The sequence below is a fragment of the Petaurus breviceps genome, unplaced genomic scaffold (genome assembly GCF_028583685.1).
Source record: "Petaurus breviceps papuanus isolate PSGF00001 unplaced genomic scaffold, PetGlider_PUasm1.0 90417, whole genome shotgun sequence".
NCBI classification, from domain to species: Eukaryota; Metazoa; Chordata; class Mammalia; order Diprotodontia; family Petauridae; genus Petaurus; species Petaurus breviceps.
The window spans coordinates 235171-254011 of NW_027187245.1; the positions used below are offsets into that span (position 1 = coordinate 235171).

At 39.4% G+C, this 18841-nt stretch overlaps 1 protein-coding gene across 7 annotated transcripts in view; it reads right to left on the reverse strand.

Annotated features, from left to right (window-relative positions):
- Window positions 1–18841, reverse strand: part of LOC138177479 (protocadherin-11 X-linked-like) — a 482211-nt gene that overhangs the window by 173518 nt on the left and 289852 nt on the right. For 6 of the 7 annotated variants that reach the window (XM_069108666.1, XM_069108660.1, XM_069108664.1 and 3 more), the window contains one exon: window positions 18169–18198. The exons of the other annotated variant lie outside the window; for it this stretch is intronic. In XM_069108666.1, coding sequence (XP_068964767.1) covers window positions 18169–18198 — 30 coding nt within the window. The remainder of the gene's footprint in view (window positions 1–18168; window positions 18199–18841) is intronic. 7 annotated transcript variants of the gene reach the window in all.

Consider the following 18841-nt stretch of genomic DNA (forward strand, 5'->3'; position numbering starts at 1 on the left):
TATATATATATATATATATATATATATATATATATATATATATATATGAAACTGAGGCAAACAGGGTCAAGTGACTTGCCCAGGTTCACACAGCTACTAAGTGTCTGAGGTTAGATCTGAACTCAGGTCTTCCTGCCTCAAGGCCTGGCACCCTCTCCACTGTGCCACCTAGCTGCCCTATGTATGTATGTACATATAGCTGCATGTATATCTATATATCAGTAAAGTCTTATTTGTTTTCCACTGAACACCTAGACTATTGTCTTATCCACATTAAGAATGACTCAATAAAGCATTTGTTAAATGAGCTAAGCCCATTTTTTCCTAATTTGTAATTTGATGTCTGATTTTGAGTATAACAAAACATGATTTGTATAGTATTGAGTTCAAAGGATTTTTAAAATGTTGTTACAGTCTGTATTGCATTCTGTGTTTGAGAACATGCTTCCTAGCAAATCTAAGGAAATGGCACATCTGTATGGCATTACTTAGCTATTATCCAAAGTAATCATTTTTTTTCTAATCATACTGGGCTATAATGAATCTAAAATCATTTTCTTGATAATCGAAGTAAACAAGTGCCCATATTACACATACTATCTTCCCTGAGAAGCATTTGCAATCCGAAATTATTTGGAATGAGAAAACTGGAATGAAAAAAGAAAAAAAAGGAAAAGAAAGTGCTTTAATATCTCTGGGCCTTGAGATACCACAGTTCACTAGCTTCCCATATTGTTTTCAGGCAGTTAGGACTATCTCATCAAGTCTTTCAGATAAAATTTGAAATATGGTCCCAGCTGTGAAAAAGATAGTGTTTTATGTGCTAGATCCTGAAATGCCAGCTCTCGTGTTTCATGGTTTTCTAGAAAGAGCCACTGAGAACTGGTAATAGACATTCTGAACCCCCTTCCCAATAAAAGTCTCCTATTACTGGATGATATTGTGCACAAACATAAAAACCGTCCTTGGTAGACAGGAGGAAGGCAGTTGGTTGCACACAGCCAGCTTTAGCTTCTGTCAAAGTATCCCCAGGACTGAGCAAGCTCTGCTGCTCAGAGTACATTACTCTGGCCAGCCCCAGTACCCCCTCGAAAAAGAATCCCACATAGCCTCAGTCTTCCCCAAATTTGCCAGGACTGTCAATGATGGAGTACCACAGACAATGAACACATTTATTCCTTCTGTCTTTTTTGCTATGGGGAGGAAACTCAACTGTTGAGGTATTACCATCCACATGACTTTTTGGGGTTAATCATTTGTTCGGTGCTTAAAAGTCATAGAGGAGTGACTTACAAAATAAAGAAAGTGGTTGCAGACCTGACCTGGTTTTAAAAAGGACATTATTCTAACCATACTGCTTTTTACTCTTCTTCACTAATTTGTCCAGCAAATGCATTTTGAGACCTGACAGGAATACATGTAAGCCATTATGATGATTATTTGAGGCAGTTTGGCTTTACTTGTTTAGAAAAAGAGGCATTTGATTTTCTTTTCTTCTGAACCCAGGAAGTCATCATGGTGGTAAACTCCTCGTGTGGAAACTCCATACACTAAGGCAGATGGGTAAATTACCTGTAAATTACTTCTTAAGAGGGTTGCCTGGGGGCAATGAGAAATTAATTGCCTCGCCCTTGCTCATACAGGCATCTGATAAGGGTCAGAGGAAGGACATGAATGCCGATCTTCCCGGTACCAGGCCAGGCTGTTATTATCTATACCATGCAATGCTATCCCACACACCTCATCTTTCCTACCATTTTGTTTCTTCCCACATCTGGCCGTCTACCTCTTCTCATACCAGCTAGCTATCTCTGTGCCCTTCCTTCTTCCAAGTCTTGTGGGTCTCTTCACCAAAATACTCTGCTGCTTCTTCCCACCTCCTTAGTAGTATCATGGGAAAAGCAGGAAAAGATATTTTAATAATGAATGTTTGGGGTGGAATATACACACATATGACTATGTATAAGTATGTCTATACACATGTACAAAATATAGATGTCTTATATGTACATATATAAATTATATACATATGTATAATCGAGGGATATATACACACACATATATGTGTGTCTTTGTGTGTATGTACATATATTGAGCATTTATGTGCAGGCATTTATTTTGTTAGATACTACTACTACCACTTAATATTTATATAGCATATGTGCCAGGCACTGTGCTGAGTACTCTTCAAATATTATCTCATTTTGTCCTGACAACAATCCTAGGAGGTAGATGCTATTATTATCATCTCTGTCTTATAGAGGAGGAGACTGAGGAAAATAATGGTTAAGTGACTTGCCAAGTGTCACATGGCTATTAAGTTATCCAAGGGTGGATTTGAACTCAGGTCTTCCTGACTCCAGGCTCAGCATTCTATGAACTGTGCTACTTGGCTAGTACAAAGACAAGATGAGACAGTTCCAGCCCCTCAAGGAACTTATATTCTATTGAAAATAATAACATATCTAAACATAAATATATACTATATATGTGCATATATATATATATATATATATATATATATATATATATATATATATATATACAAGTAGAATGTCTTTGGAAGCAGTTTTTCCCCCATCTCCCCGTCACCAGAAATATATTAGTATGGGAAAAAATGGGATGCTTGGGAATCAGTAAAGAGCTTTGCAATTTCCTGAACATATAATGAACAAGGAACTATAATGCAAAGAACATAGGACTTCATCAAGGAACTGTATGAGAGAAAGAGAAGCTTTTTCTAGTCACAAGGCAAAAGTGAGGAATGATGGGCAAACAGCTTATACTTGTGGGACATCTAGAGAAAGTGAAGAAGGCCCCCAGTAAGACAAAATGCCCCCTCTGGGGTGAGTTTTTGGGACAATAAAGATGCCATGGGCACAGGTGCTTTGGCCAAGTAGGCAGGGATGGGTTGGGATCTGTATCACCTGAGACTGAGAGATGTTAAGTGGTTCATTTCAATGTGGGGCTTGTGGACTACAAGCTGCTAATTCAGGCTGCCTCTTATGCACAAGAAGCTTCTTTACAATTGAACTAAATAGTAGATATAATAAATATTGATGGTTCATTTCAAAGCAACAAATGTTTATTAATGACCTAATATGTACAAGACACTATTCCAGGTACCTGATTTGATGAATGCCCCGTTTAAGGATTTTCCCATGCATGTGTATATGTGCATACTTCACACATACACTGATAAATAAGTATGTTCAGATGTACACATTAACTCTATATTGATATATCACAAAAGGGGAAAAGGCACTTGCTTCACAGGCATGAGCCCTACTCCAGCTTTCGGAGCCCTTTGTTTGAATGAGTTTGCATGTTTTCCTTTCTACCACTAGCTGTGAAAATGTCTTCTCTATTGCAAGAGGCCCCATTACTTGGCGCCTTCTATATAAATGCAGACATTGTTTCTTGGAAAGCCTTTGCTACAATGGGATTGCCCATTCTGCAGTAGCCACCGAGATCTTTATGGCTAATCCTGAACATAATGCTTTAAATCAATTTAACACCCAGCCAACTTTATACAGCCATTACTGAGACGGCATCATATCATCAATAAAAATGATACACAGCCTGCTCTGGAGTGATTCAACAAACAATTCCCCAAAATCACCTTTATTACAGAGTGGGAAACAGATTTCAGAGACAGTTCCTTTAATGGCAAAGATTTACTGAGCATCACATTCACAAATGCTTACTGAGGAAAGGACAGAAGGGCAGTGTCTGAGGCCTGTGTGCCTACGCGCCTTATTTTTTGGGTAAAAGAGGAGGGCTATTTATTATCGTAGTCAATGGTCACCCTGTCTGAAGCATAGTGCACTTGAAGGAGAAAATCCCAACCCTAAATCAACATTTAAAGTGGTTCTACCCAGATAACTAAAGCCAGTGTTCATCAATAATCCAGCATACTCCTGAAGAGCATCTGAAAAACACATCAGGTTAAGATGGGTCAAACATAACAGGAAGGGGCGGGGTGGGGGGAGTTACAATTTGAGCAGAGAGGGAAAGCAATTGTTTGTGTGACTGACCCAAGAGTGAGTTAGGATAATGCTATAAAACCTTTGGATAACCAGCCCAAATTTGTCAGTGGTAAGTTTCAGAGAAGTAAGGGAAGTCCCGTTTTATACGACAGGAAAATTAGGTAATGAACATGGTCCTGGATTGGATGGCGATGGGAGTACTGGGAGGCACAGCTTTCCTCCTTGATGATGATGATGGTATCCCGACATCACCTCACCAACTATACACTACCTTTTGTCATTAGGAAAAATAATCCTGGGCTTGCTCATTCATACATGTGACCCAGCGTTCAATCAGCCAACCAATAACTATTTGGTAATTCCTTTTTCATAGGGGATGAACTCACTCCTTGTTACTTCCTCTTCGAATCCCTCAGTTTCTTTAACTCCTGCCATATCCCATGGGGAGCCTTCCCTTTTATTAAGCAATCTCTCTCTCTCCTTCTCCACTTTTCAGCTATGTAATTTTCTGTTTGCTTCTACCTAGCAGAATATAAGCTACCTGAAGGCAAGGACTATTTTTCCCTTGTCTTCGTAATCCCAGAACATATTAGGTACTCGAGAGCTGTTCATTAGGTTGAACTGGATTCAATTTACAGTTTTTATTGTCTTGCTTTTAAATTTCTACCTCTAGCTCCTAGACCTTATCATCTTCATGGCTTTCTTTGTATCTTCAGCACTTAGAACAATGCCTGGCACATAATAAGGGCCAAATAAATGCTTAGTGACTGACTTACTGACTAGTACCTGGTACATAGTAGGTGCTGAATAAATGCTTATTGATTCATTGTTAAGAATAATTCTCAGGCTCCACAGGCAACATGGGATAGTGGAGAGATAACATGTTATACCTTTTGTTTGTTCACACACCTAGCCAACTAGTTGTAGTTTATAGCATAGAGATGATATGCTAAACATGCTTCGCTACTTGATAAGGCTCTTACTCCTATCATGGGATGGAGGTGAGGGATGTGGGGGAGAGAGAGAGAAGAGAAGGCAGGGGATTATGGTTTGAAATTGTTTTTTATGCATACCCATCCTGTAATTCAAGTCAGGAAGCATTTCTATTTCTGTCTGAGTAGAAGGTATCCTCAGGTAGTGAGTGCCCTGACTGAGACCCTGAGGAGGCAGTGTTCCTTGACACCCCACTATTCTTGCACTTTTATATTCTTCCAACAAGAAAGAGTGAGCAAGAGCCCAGGGCAGGGGTGGAGAACCTGTGGCCTTGAGGCCACATGTAATCACATTCTTTTATTAAGCGGATCTGTTCTCTGAAGTTTGGAATCAGTCAAAGGGCCAAACTTGAGGACCTAGAGGGCCTTGAGACCACAGGTTCCTCAATCCTGACCCAGGGCATCTAGAAACACTGAGCACCACTGTCATTATACCACACTTCAGGTCAGAAATCGTATATGCTGCCCACTGTCCAGAATAAAGTCCAAATTCCTTGGCTTGCCCATCCAAGGACTTCCATGATGTTTTATCTTGCTTATTCATGTTGCCTCATTTTATCTATTACGGAAACTCTTCTCCAACCAGACTAGTCTACTCACTCTCTGGAGAATGTTCCTTGTACTGTCTGAGCCTTTGTTCATACTCTTTCCTTTTCTGGGTTATCCTCTCTAACTAGCCACATTATACCCATTTCTCAATTTCCATCTCCTCTGAAAAGTTTTCCTACAACACTGTGTCTCCTTCCTTCCCCTCTCCTCCTCTTCTCTTCTCTTCTTCTCTCTTTCTCTCTTTGATCTTCCCTTGCCCTTCTCTTCCCTCTCTCTTCTGTTTCTCCTCTTTCTCATCTCTTCCTCTATTCTCCTCTCTCCCTCCCTCTCTCTCCTCTCTTCCTTTCTCTCTCCTTCTCTCTTCTGTTTCTCTCCTCTCTTCTCATTCTGTTCACTCTGTCTCTATCTGTCTCTGCAATATAGGGGTGATGTGAAACTGTGATTTCATCGGTATAGGGAACTCCCAGTGTGGAAACTCCCTCTAACAGTACTGATCAGCAGCTGCTCTATTCTTTCTAATCTTGGAGAGTTGCCTGGGAGCATTGAAAGGTTCTAGCTGAGGGCTTCCAAAATCTTTGAGCTGGTAGGGTCCTTAGATATCATCTATGGGAACTCTCTTATGTTACTGCTGAAAAAACTAAAAATGTAAAGCAGTATGTGAGCTGTCATTGACTACATATTCCTCGTCTCTCTAACTATAAGCTCAGGGTCATCCCTTACCTCCTTCCTGTTATTTTGTTATTCTTTGTGCAGAGCAGAGCTTTAGTAGGTTACTCTGCAGCCACAGTAACCACAGAGCCATAATTTCTGTCTTAATCTTGTACTGAACAAAAATACCCAAGGTCTCAGTCCTATCCTCTTTCATCCGAAAGTTCTCGGAAAGATCCCAAGAAGTAGGGGGGTTGGGAAATATTAACATTAATACAACTTTTGATGAGGCACAAAAATGAAACTGGACTGATTCCACTACTCTATTGGAAAGAAGAAAAAGATGTTCCGGAGAGAGAGAGACTGTCTGTAAACAGCCAGTGTCTTAATCAATTATTCGGATGGGGCTTATAGATTGCAAAAGTAATTATAGCCACTTCAAATGATCCTCTTTTCTTAACAATGTTTTCCAACATGGAGGAAGCTGGGAGAACAAGTGTGTGCAAAGACTCCTAAGCACAAGATGCTAGGAAAGAGCAGGATTATTCTCCGCTGGCATAGTGTTGTCATCCACTACCATTTGAAGTTAAAATCTCTTTTCCATGTTTCAACTTCCATCCCTCGTTATCAGCAGCACAGTGAATATCATGCAGGGATTTTGTCGTTTCCCTGATAGCTCTAATCACAGACTCGGAACTTGGGGAATGAAGTAAATAATTTAATTATTCTTATTCTGAGTGGATTAAAGGAATGACAATGATTTTCCCCTAAAGAAAAAATTAATACACCTTCTCAAAAGTTGTGTCAAACATGCCTCCCACTACAAGCTTTCAATTTAACCAGTAAAAGGTTGAACTGAACAATAGTCCCATCTTAAATTCTCTTTGCACTGCCCCCTCATTTTTACAGGAAGTCAAAAGGAGCTTAATTTTATGATTGGACACTATCCAGTCTTCTGTGGTTGGTTTCAAGTTTTCAAACTTTTTGAGATCCTTGAACTTTGCATATAAATAAAACTTCAGAAGTTCATCTTAGTGCAAAAAGCTTGGGTCCTGGGGAGAGCAGAGAAGGGCAAGGAGAAAGGTAAATACTAAAAATGATTTGGAGAAAACACAATGGTTTGGCAAAGGAAAGTAGTTATTAGTAAAGAATATGCATATATAATATGAAAGCTCTCTTCTTTCCAGAACCTTTCGCTTAATGCCTCCCTATCATTCCAGTACACACTTATGGAACTGGAAGTGTCCAAGCCCAATTATTCCATTTTTTTGGAGCAGGAAACTAAGACCTATACACATTTAATTTCTTGGACTGATGTAAGTGTTCGAGATGCAAAACCAAAAATGAAATTGTCCTTGAAATTAAGGAGTTTATAGAGCTTACATTCTAACACGGCAGACAGCATGAACCCACATATGTATAAGTAAATGCCACACATGCTCACACGCATACACACACACACTAAATACAAGGTAATATAAGGAGGAAACACTAGCAGCTAGGGGAATCAGGAAATGATTCATTTAGGAGGTAGCCTATGAGTTGAGCTATGAAAGAAAATTAGGAATTTTATGTCCAGGTCACTAGATATGTCAATTAAGAGATTACTGGTGAATTCAGAGAGTGCAGTTTTGTTTGTTATAATGTTAGAAACCATACTACTAGGGGTGGTTAGGTGGTGCAGTGAATAGAGCATCAACCCTGGAGTCAGGAGGACCTGAGTTCAAATCTGACCTCAGACACTTGACACACTAGCCGTGTGAATTTGGGCAAGTCATTTAACCCCAATTGCCCTCCAAAAAAAGAAAGCATACTACAAAGGGTTTGGAAAAGAGGGAGAAGAGAAGTAGTAGAGAGAACTCTCCAGGGAGTCTTTTTCAAGTATGGGGGAGCCCTGGGCATGTTTGCAGGCAGGAAAGTAAAACCAGCAGATAAGGAGAAAAGGAAGATGGAAGATATGGGAGAGGACGTGATGGGGGAGGGGGGTGGGGTGAGCCAATTTGCCGGAAAAGGCAGAACAGGATGGGATGAAGGGTACATGTAGAGAAGCAAGGTGCCCTATTCATCAGAGACTGGAGAAAAGGAGGAGATAGGGGATGATATCATATAAATGGCTTTTAAGAGTCCTTAGGTTTTTTGGACTCATAGTAAATGGTTTCTATTTTCTCAGTAACATATGTCTCCATTAGAAACCATCACTAGCTCAACTGCCTATGTGAAGTTGCTCATCCCAGTTGCTTCTTGAAATCATAAGCTAGGGATGGGTAGATCAGCTCTCATTAAATGTATTTGTTCATCCTATGACTGAGGGAGTTTCCATTTCACTGGGATCATTCATTTGGCAGAGTGAGAATGTCTGCAACTGTTCCTGAAAGGAAAATGGAAATTTGGAATTTGACAGCAAGTCTTAACAATTGCTCAGTTGAAAGGCACGTTGGGGATGTAGATGCTGTTCTGAGCCCTGGAGTCTAGGGTATCACATTTTTGCATAACAGTTGTTGAGCTAGTTATAGATGGTACCAGATAGGGATTTCAAATGAATGCCAGAGATCAGATGGCATTGACTATAAACACTAACTGCCAAAGATTACTAGAGGGGAAAATGGAAAACTGCCTATATTAGTGATAACTGAATGAACACACATATACACACACACACATATATATATATATATATATATACATGGATGTGTTTACATATATACACATATATATGTATGTTTACATATACATAATAGATAAAATTTCAATACAGCTAGCATTTTAGTAAACCTAAATACATGACAAGACTATATATAATATGTTAATGGAAAGACTATATATATTAAAAGAAGGCTCAAGTGGAACTACACCCTCCTTTCCCTTTTTCTCTTGATTAATATGTATTATAAATACTTTAAATGTTGACTTCTATTACTTGATGTACCTCTCTCTATTGTGTTCCCTACATTTCAAATGGGAATGAACATGAATATGGATGATATTAAGAGTGTCCTCAATAGCATATTCCATACGGAACGTGGCTATCTGTTTCTCAGAGATAGGCTGGATGGATTCTGACACTTCAGGGTAGGATAAGATGCAAGGGGACCGGAGGGCTTCTTGCATCTTTTTAGCTGGCTTGAAGTTCTTTATGGAAAAGAGACAGACTACATTACAGTCACAGTTTCATGGTATACCCTTCGAACACATCCCTATCTAAGTAATAGTGACCTTTTGCTGTGCAGGGTGCCAAAAAAAGGAAATACTTTTCTTTGGGAGAACAGCATCAAAACTGGAATACGAGGCCAATTTTCAGGTTTAGGAAAAAACCCAACCAAGTTTGGAAAACTACAGCTGTTCTTATGCTCTAAGGGCAAAAACACTATGGATCTTTATTTTCCCTAGATATTTACACAAAACGAGATTTAAAACCTTCCAAAGAGTGACCAAAGAAAGTGGTTCATTTTTACAAGGAACATATTTCTCTCTATTTTGAAAGAAAGTGAGAACAACCTTTCTAAGACCTTTAGCATCTTCCTTGGGTATCATAGGTACTGATCATATCCATGTCTGGAATGCTTTCCATCAGCGCAAGGGCTTCCTTTTCTATTAAGAACTTTCCTGCTTTCCTCCCCCCTCCCTAATCCACGAGTCCTCTTGTCCTCTCTCTGAAATGATATTGTATCTGTTTGATACTTTGTGTACACATGCATCTCCCCAGTACAAACATGAGTTTTCTGGAAGGTGGATGCTTTCATTTGTCTCTATTTCCAGGGCTTAGCACATTGCTCTGAAAAGAATCAGTGCTTGATAAATGCTCGTCAAATGAGTGAATTACTTCTTTCCTTCTGGAGTATTATAAAAACTGGACCTTATTTTAATTTGAACTGTAACTGATTTATTTCCCCATAGAGAACTTGAGATGAAATACTGTGACATTTTCATCGTCTTTGTTTGCCAACTGCAATTATACTGTAAGATGACAACTGGTATTCGTTCAACAAATACTGAAGTTCCTTGTCTGTAGATGATACTGTGTTAGGCAAAGAGATGGAAACTGGACTGTACTACATGGCTGCCTACCAATAAGTACTATGTATCTGGGGAGAAAATAGATACCAAATGGGAAGTAATTCCCTAACAGTGAAAGGCAAAATGAGTGTTAGAAGAGAGGTTATGGAAGTTTTCTCAGAGGTAAGAACGGAAGGTTTGACTGGATCTCAATAGGCCTTTCTATAGGAAGGCAGATAAGGGCACAGAGAGAACCAAATCATCAAATCAGGAATGAATATCACAAATTATAGGAGGAGGGAGTCAGACATTGAAGCAAGGGTATATTACATGGGAAGAATGTGGAGGAAGGAGGTTGGATAACAAGGTAAGGTGGCGATCAGTTGTGGAAAGCCTTAAAGATCAAGCTTAGGAATTTTCACTTGATCCTGTTGATAATAACTGACCGTTTTTTTTTGTTTTTTGGGGGGGCAATTGGGTTTACGTAACTTGCCCAAGGTCACATGGCTATGTTTTTTGTTTGCGTATGCTAAGTGTCTGAGGCTGGATCCGAACTCAGGTCCTCCTGACTCCAGGGCCAGCATTCTACTCACTGCCCCACCTAGCCACTCCAATAACTGACCATTTCTTAGCAGCAGAGAAATGCAACAGTTTTGGTGGCTTAGGAGGAAGGAATATAGGAAATACAGAGAATCAGATTGGAGGGGGAAGAGACTAGAAGCATGGGGATAGGAGAAGATAGAAAAGGAAAATCAGGAAATCACAGCCATAAAATCTGTGGGAAAACAGAGTTTCAAAAAACCAGAGTGATCAGCTCTGCCTCTTGTTGCAGAGGTAGAAAAACTTGGTGGCTGCAAAAAAAGGCCACTGGATTTTGTGAGCAAGAGAGGAGGGTTGCTTTTAAGTATTAAGTTTTTATATTTTGGGGATAGGGGTTAGAGGTCAGATTGCAAGAATTTAAAGAGAGAATAAGTGGTAAGCAAATGGGTGTAGAAGTCTCATTTGATAATTTTGGAATAGAAAGGATGAAAAGAAATAGTACAGCATGGTAGCTATGAAGAATAGTTGATTCAGAGGATTTCCCCTCAAGATTGGGGAGTTGGGAGGATCTATGACGTGGTACAATGGTTAGAACATGAAACTTGGAGTCAGGAAGACCTGCCTCATATACTTACTACATGACCTTAGGCAAGCCGTTTCATCAGTGTACTCATCATTAGAATCAAGATAGTAATCACATTTATCTCCAAGGACTGTTGAAGGATAAGATAATATTGGTAAAGTGCTTTGCAGACCTTAAGGCCATATATCCACCTTAGCTATGATGGTGACGACGATGTTTCAAAAGACATGGGGAAGAAGCCAATGGAGGAGGGCAAATGAGAATATATGCAGAGAGGGTGGGTGAAATGCAGAAATAAGATTAAAGGAGAATGAAATGATAAATCAAGAGTAGAGGTGGCAGGATTAGAGTAGAATTAGGATCCCAGCAACTTTTCTTTAAGCTGTGTGACTTTAAGCAGGTCTCTTACTTCTGGTTTCTTCAGTTTCATCCTCTGTACAATGAGCAGGGTCAACTAGAACCAGGGCTTCTTAAACTTTTTTCACTTGTGACCCCTTCAGCAGTTTTTAATCTGTGGGTTGCAACACTATGTGGGGTCTAGATCACATCTTAGGGACCATCTTGATCAAAGTCTATATTTTTAGGAATGTGAAGGGGAAACTGAAGTTGAATATGGTAGAAAAGCTGAGCATCAAAGAATGTCTGCGTAAGGAATGGAGTGGAGCTAAAGGTATTAATAGGCTGGGTAAAATGGAACAGATTTAGTGCCTAGAGAACCAGGTAGAGGTAAAAAAAAATCAGATTGCATTGGTATGGGTAAGTGGGATATATGATAAGAAAGAAAGTTGTAGTCAGAAATGGTGAGCTCCATTTTTTAAATCTTAGAGGTGGGTTAGTTCAACATAACTGAAAAGTTCAGGGTGGGGTCCTCTTGGTTAATTCTGGGTAATTGATGACTTGTTCTGTTGAGGTCTAAAGGACAAAAGTAGGAGTACAAAGACGCAAATTTCATTTTGATGTCAGAATGTTTCCCAACAGTTAGATCCATCCCAAAGTAGAATAGGCTGCTTGAGCAGACAGGGGCTCCCCCTTATTGGAGGCCTCCAAGCAGAGCTGGCTGTGCTGTACAAGGGTTCTTTTTCATGATGTGTTGGACTAGATGGCCAGTGTGGTCCCTTCTAACTTGGAAATTTTGTGTTCTGTAGTGAAGATGAAGGCTTTTGAGTCAACAATGTGAAAAGAATAAAAGATAAGCTCTCTCCTTAACTACAGTGAAGGACACATTGACATTCTGTAGCATGCCTTCAAGTATAAAAGGGAGGGGAAGCGTGCAAACAGGGCTCTTCAACTAATTTGGTCTCATTTTATTTCTGATTTATTTATCCATTAGGTGCTACCCATTGAGTTAAAAGCATTAAGTATATATTTTAAAGTAAGGTAAGAAGTTGTTAAAAGATATCAGAGCATACCCTGGGGTGTAACGTCCCTGAAATAACATGTCAATGAAGTAATTGTCGGACTAAACCAGGTGCACTGGTAATGTAAAAGGGGAGCTCGCGGTTATTTTAATCCTCTTATAGCAATATTGCTGGCACTAAATTGCAACTATGTGAGAGAGGAAATAGAGTAGTACTGAAGAAAATGACAAATGTAATTGCAAATGCTTTCACTCCAAGCATATGCTAGATCGCTGTGTCCCTCTGCCTGATTCTGTAATTCTACAATAATACCTCTCAAGAAAAGGAGAAGAAAAAAGCAAAGAGGAAGGTGAAAGGAAAGTGGATGAATCATGTCAGATATGAAAATCTCCTTTGCTGGATCGGCATCCACATCACTTCCTCCAGCTATATATGTCCCTCAGGGTTCTATCGTGGACCATCTTCTCTTTTCCTTCTCTATTGCTTTAATCAGTGATCTCATCAGATCCCATGGATTTAATTACCTCTTCTATGCTGATGATTCTCAAATCTACCTATCCTGTCCCAGTTTCTCTGCTGACCTCCAATCTTATGTTTCCAACTGCATATTAGACATCTCAAACTAGATGTTTAGGAGACTTAAAATCAACATATGCCAAACTCAGCTCATCTTTCCCTCTAGCCTTCCCTTTTCCCATTTCTGTTAGAGGGCATTCCTATCCTCCTAATCCATCAGGTTTATAACTTAGGAGTCTTCCTGGACTCCTCACTATCTCTCACCCCCACTTCCAATCTATTTTCAAGGTGTTCTGTAGTGACGATGAAGGCTTTTGAGTCAACAATGTGAAAAGAATAAAAGATAAGCTCTCTCCTTAACTAGAGTGAAGGACACATTGATATTCTATAGCAGGTCTCTTGAACTTTGCAACATCTCTCCAATATCCCCCCTTCTTTCCTCTGACAATGCCAAGACTTTAATGCAGACCTTCATCATCTTACACCTGAACTACTACAATAGTCTACTGATAGACCTCCCTGCTTCAACCTTTTCCAGTTCAATCCAGCCTCCATTCAGCCAACAAAGTGATTTTCTTAAAGCACAGGTCCAACCACATTATCCATCTTAAATTCTAGTAGCTCTCTGTCACCTTTAGGATCAAATAGAAAGGTGTTTTTGTGGTATTGAAGGTCCTTCATAATTTACTTCCCTCCTACCTTTTCTGTCTTCTTATATCCCATTCCCCACCATGTACTCTTTGATGCAGTGACACTGGCTTCCTTGCTGTTCCATGAACAAGACACTACTCTCAGCTGGGGACATTTTCTCTGGCTGTTTCCCATGCCTGGAATGCTCTCCCTCCTCATCTCCATCTACTTTCTTCTCTGACTCTTTTAAAGTCTCAATTAAAATCCCATATTTTAGCGGAAGTCTTTAATCAGTCCCTCTTAATTCTAGTGGCCTCATTCTGTTAATTATTCCCTGTTTATCCTGTATATATTGTTGTACATATTTGTCTGCTTGCAGGCTCCCCCACTGAATTCTGAGCTTCTTGAGGATGGAGACTGGACTTTGCCTCTTTTTGTACCCGAGAGGCTTAGCAGAGTGTCTGACACATAGTAGACACTTGATACATGTTTACTGACTGACTGACCCCATGTGGGCTACACCAGATAGCTCTGAAGTCACTTCTAACTCAATTTATATGATTCTTTGAAGCAAACAGCTAGAAGTGGAATTATGTCACTGAACTATTTAAGACTATATTCAGGAATCTCTCAATGCTTTTAAAAATTATTATCTAATTTGGAAGCAGAACTTTAAGAGGACATTTCTTCCTCCCAGACAAACGATGGTCAGAACTTTCTGAACTCTCCAAGAAGAGAGAGAGTCCTAGTAAATACAGCACCAGCAAAGAGTGGATTTTGCATCTGTCTCCTCACAGGCCCCCATGATACTTTGTACCTTCATATTAGACACAACTTCAATGGGGATTCTAGTGACAAAAACTTAGGAGAAAAGATATCATAAGCAGGAGGCAATGGCAATACTACTGGAGCCCTTCAGTCTGTACTTCACTTACCCAGAAGGATCAAAGTCATTTGATAAATTCACTGCAGGCAGAGTCAGAAAAAAAAGTTCTCCCCTGAAAATCTCAAGCAACTCAATCTTCCCCTCTTAATTTTAGCATCTGGTAAATGCACTGTAACAGGGTAGCCATTTTCTCTGAGTCACAAGACAACAGATTCAGTCTTGCCCCCCACCCCCAGGGAACCATTTTCTTAGTTAAAATGGGCCATGGGGTGGTTTTCTAGTCAATATTATCTAAGAGCTAGACCTGTGTTTACCCAAAGAGGAACACTCACTTAGCCTTTCTTCCTCCTTTAAAAAAAATCAGTACATCTGTGCTGGGGATTATTTGGTAAAGAAATAATTAATTCCCTTCTAAGTGTGTTAGCAGCATAGGGTAGGCTTCATTTATTTTCTAATTAGCTATAAACCACTGCAAAACAATCAATTCAATTGGATATGGCAATTACTGAGGAGCTCCTTGATCTTACCACTAGCTGAATGAAAAGCTAAGGAGTTCATTTGGGGGCAGTATGCCGTTAGAAATAAACCAACCAACCTTCCTTCCTGTCTTCCTCTTCCCTCCCTTCCTTTTTTCTTTCTTCCTTCCTTCCTTTGTTCCTTCCTTCTTCCTCCCTCCCTCCCTTCCTTCCTTCCTCCTTCCCTCCCTTTCTTCTTCTTTTCTTCCTTCCTACCTTCCTCCTTCCTTCCTTCCTTTTCCCTCCCTCCTTCCTTCCTTCCTTTTCCTTCCTTCCTTCCTTCCTTCCTTCCTTCCTCTCTTCTGCCTTCTTTCCTAGGTTAAGAGAATGCCCTGATGTGGAAAATCCATTCACTCATATGGATTATCAATTCTTTTCTGTGCTGTAGTCTTAGAGTGTTTCTTTGGGGTAGTAAGGTGCCATTGGCTGGCTCAGGGGGCATCTTCCAACTACAAGGCTGGTCCTATATTCCACTGGGCCTTGTACTCTTTCTTCTTTCTTTCTTTAAATTGGAAAAATAACTAGAGTACAAATCATTATTTCAAGGAGTAAATTCAACTTCTTATAAAAATGTGCAATAAATACAAAATTGATGAACATTCTTTCCCAAGTTGGGCACAGATTTATAGCTTCCCAAATTCAATTTTTAAAATATCTTTTAAAAGGCATGCGTTAAAACCAATGAACCCCGAATGCAAAGGAAATTCTATGTCATGGCAATACTAAAAGACAGGAATAACATCAACATTCCATAGTGGGTAGAGGTGCTATAATTTCAAAAACAAGATTGGATCTCTGATATTTCAAAAAGTGTGAAACGAGGAGCCGTGTTTTAATGTGATTCTACCATGCACATGTACTGATGTCGGTATAATTGGAATGTGAGTGACTCCCTCCAAATTCCTGCATCCAATTGTGAGATGTATATCTTTCAAAGCAGATGCAATGTGGGAATCTATGTATTTATTTCAATCATATCATTGTTCACATGATTTCTGAAGACTATTATTTTCACATCCTTTTAGATTGATTTGATTTTTGGATATATCAAAAAGTAATTCAGAACTCAATGTGGTGAATAAAGTGGGTGATCAAGCTAAGAAATGTAGTATTAAGTCAACAGCAAGGTATAGTTAGAAAATAATGAATCTTTTTTTTCTTGTATGGCCACCCTAAAGACAAGCCCAAAAGAGAAGTGACAGATCACTTTTGACCAATACCTACATGTCTGGCAAAAATGTTATCCAAGGTAACAATTAGCATCATTCTAAAGTGCAAAGGGATGCCTCAAGAGGAAGGAAAGAAAGAGGCAGGAAGTCCCTGCCCCCTCTCCCCTGCCTCCCTTGCTTGAGTAACACAAAGAAGGAAGTGACAATTGAGCTCTTAAAAATTAAAAAATTCAATGAAAATCAAAAAGGGATACTCTACGTGCAGATTTTCTTTATCTTAGTCCCTTCCCTCCTCCTTAAATCTTTGTTCAGAAAGCTAATATATAAAACAAATATTGAAACTTATATCCTGTTGCTGTTGGAGAGTTCAGTAAACAGACCTTTCTCCATAGTTTCCCCAAACATGACTAAGTGGATTTTCAATCACCCCTCGGTATACCATATGTTCCAATTTCATGGCCCAAGTATTTTAGTGGGATGAATCCCCTGAGCATGAGCATACATTCTACTCAGGATCCAGTTTAGAGAAGTACATTATTTAAAAAGTAATACATCTCCCCTACTTATAGATTAAATGAGCTTTCCATGTTTTTGTCATTGTTTCAGAATTCACCACTTTAAACTTTCTTACATGTCTCAATCAGACTGAAGGTAGAACTTGGTTATAGTTCAAGGAAGGTGCAAAGCTTCTGCTCTGTTATGGCTAATGACTCACTTGCCCTCTGTAGAGGAGAGTAAGACCCAAATTCAAATCACTCTGACGTAAAGTGATATTTGGGAAATAATACCAATGTCACATGAGAACAACTCAGGGATGATTTCAAAATTTCTCAACTTCTAGTGATTTAAAATTCTTTAGTGATGAAAGCTTACTTTGACCTTACAGACTGTTTTCATCATTCTTACACTGGTTATAGTCTTCTAAGTCTGAAACAGAACTTTTTGTTATAATGAGGATCACGTAGCAAATTTCTCTTCAAGAGCTGAAACCTAGTGTTAGCAAGCTGTAAAGGGTGGGAGGGTTGGACTCACACTTAAACTACTATATGCAAATGCATGGAAAACATTTTTTTGAACCTCACAATATCAGGCTAAATGTGGAGTTGCCAATTAAAGAAGTCTTCCCACAAGAAAAGGAAAGAGAAAAAAGGGTTTAAAGGATCCTTCAAATTTCAGCCCAAATAGCAGAGTACTTCCCCAACCATTTGGGGGCCACACCCATCATCACACGTATTACTCAACTACATGGACATTCTGATAGTTTTTGGAAGGAACCAACTTATAGAAGAAACGATGGTTATTCATACCTTGTAGTCTATATTTGAGCAGAGCTTAAAATCAATGTTCTCCAACTCAGTGTCCCAGAGAACACTGGTTTGCTACATAGCCACATCTGGTTTCATTACGGGAATATCCCCTGTGACCCTATCATATTTCTCCATGGCTCACACTCATTAACTTGGGAATTAACACCTAAATGGTCCCTTTTTGGTGCTAAAATTTATCATAACTGTATTACTGGGGCATTCATAAAAGAATGCTGTCAGCAGCATGTTGTTTTGGCACAGTAGGATAAGGGAGTATTGGTGGAAAAAAATAAATAAAACCAGACTCAAAAATTGCTTCTAGGATTGTGTAAGTGGTGCGAAATGTGAAGACACCTCAGCTTGAAATTCTTTTAAAGCAGAACATAACATATGTCATCTTAAGCACTTACAGTTTTAATGCTGTGGAGTATAGATTAAACAACAACAAACAAAATGTTTTGAAATCAATTTGCTTGAAAGTTTCCAGCCTTACCTTTCCTGGTTTTTTCGGCTCTGGTTTCCTCTGAATTAGGATTAAATGGCAGCAAGAAATCAAAGCAAAGAAAAAGAAAAATCAGTATCAATTTGGTTTGACCAATATCATCATTCCTTTTAAAGCATGCTCACATTGCAATAGTTTCTATTTACTTACATGGCCCCTCTGAGACTTGAGTGTGAAACGGAAGAGTGAGCATTAGCGAGCCTCAGGAGGCTGGGGTTCGAGGCCCAGCTTTGCCACTAGCTAGTCACATAAGTTTTAGGTGTCAGTTTCCTCACTTATTAAATGAGACTCCCTACTCTGCTATGTTTCCTCACATTGACATAGACAGCAGACCAGATTACCCCATTTCTATCCATCAGTGCTCCCCATCAGCCTTCCTTTCCCATTGTTTATCTCTGAATCCTGTGTTGCCTATAGTTATGCATGGAACCCCTGTGAGTGCTTTAGGTGGGTGGTAAGAGAACACTGGGGAAGGAGGCCATTTGAAAGGAAGATGAACCAGATGACAGATGATGGAATAGATCACATCTATTCATACCATATTAAGTATATCCACCATTTTATTCATAGACCAAACTTTTGTTTGCTGTGCGAATGAAATAGCATTAATCTACCTATATAACGGTCAGGCAGAAAACTGAAGCAAACACATATACACATATAC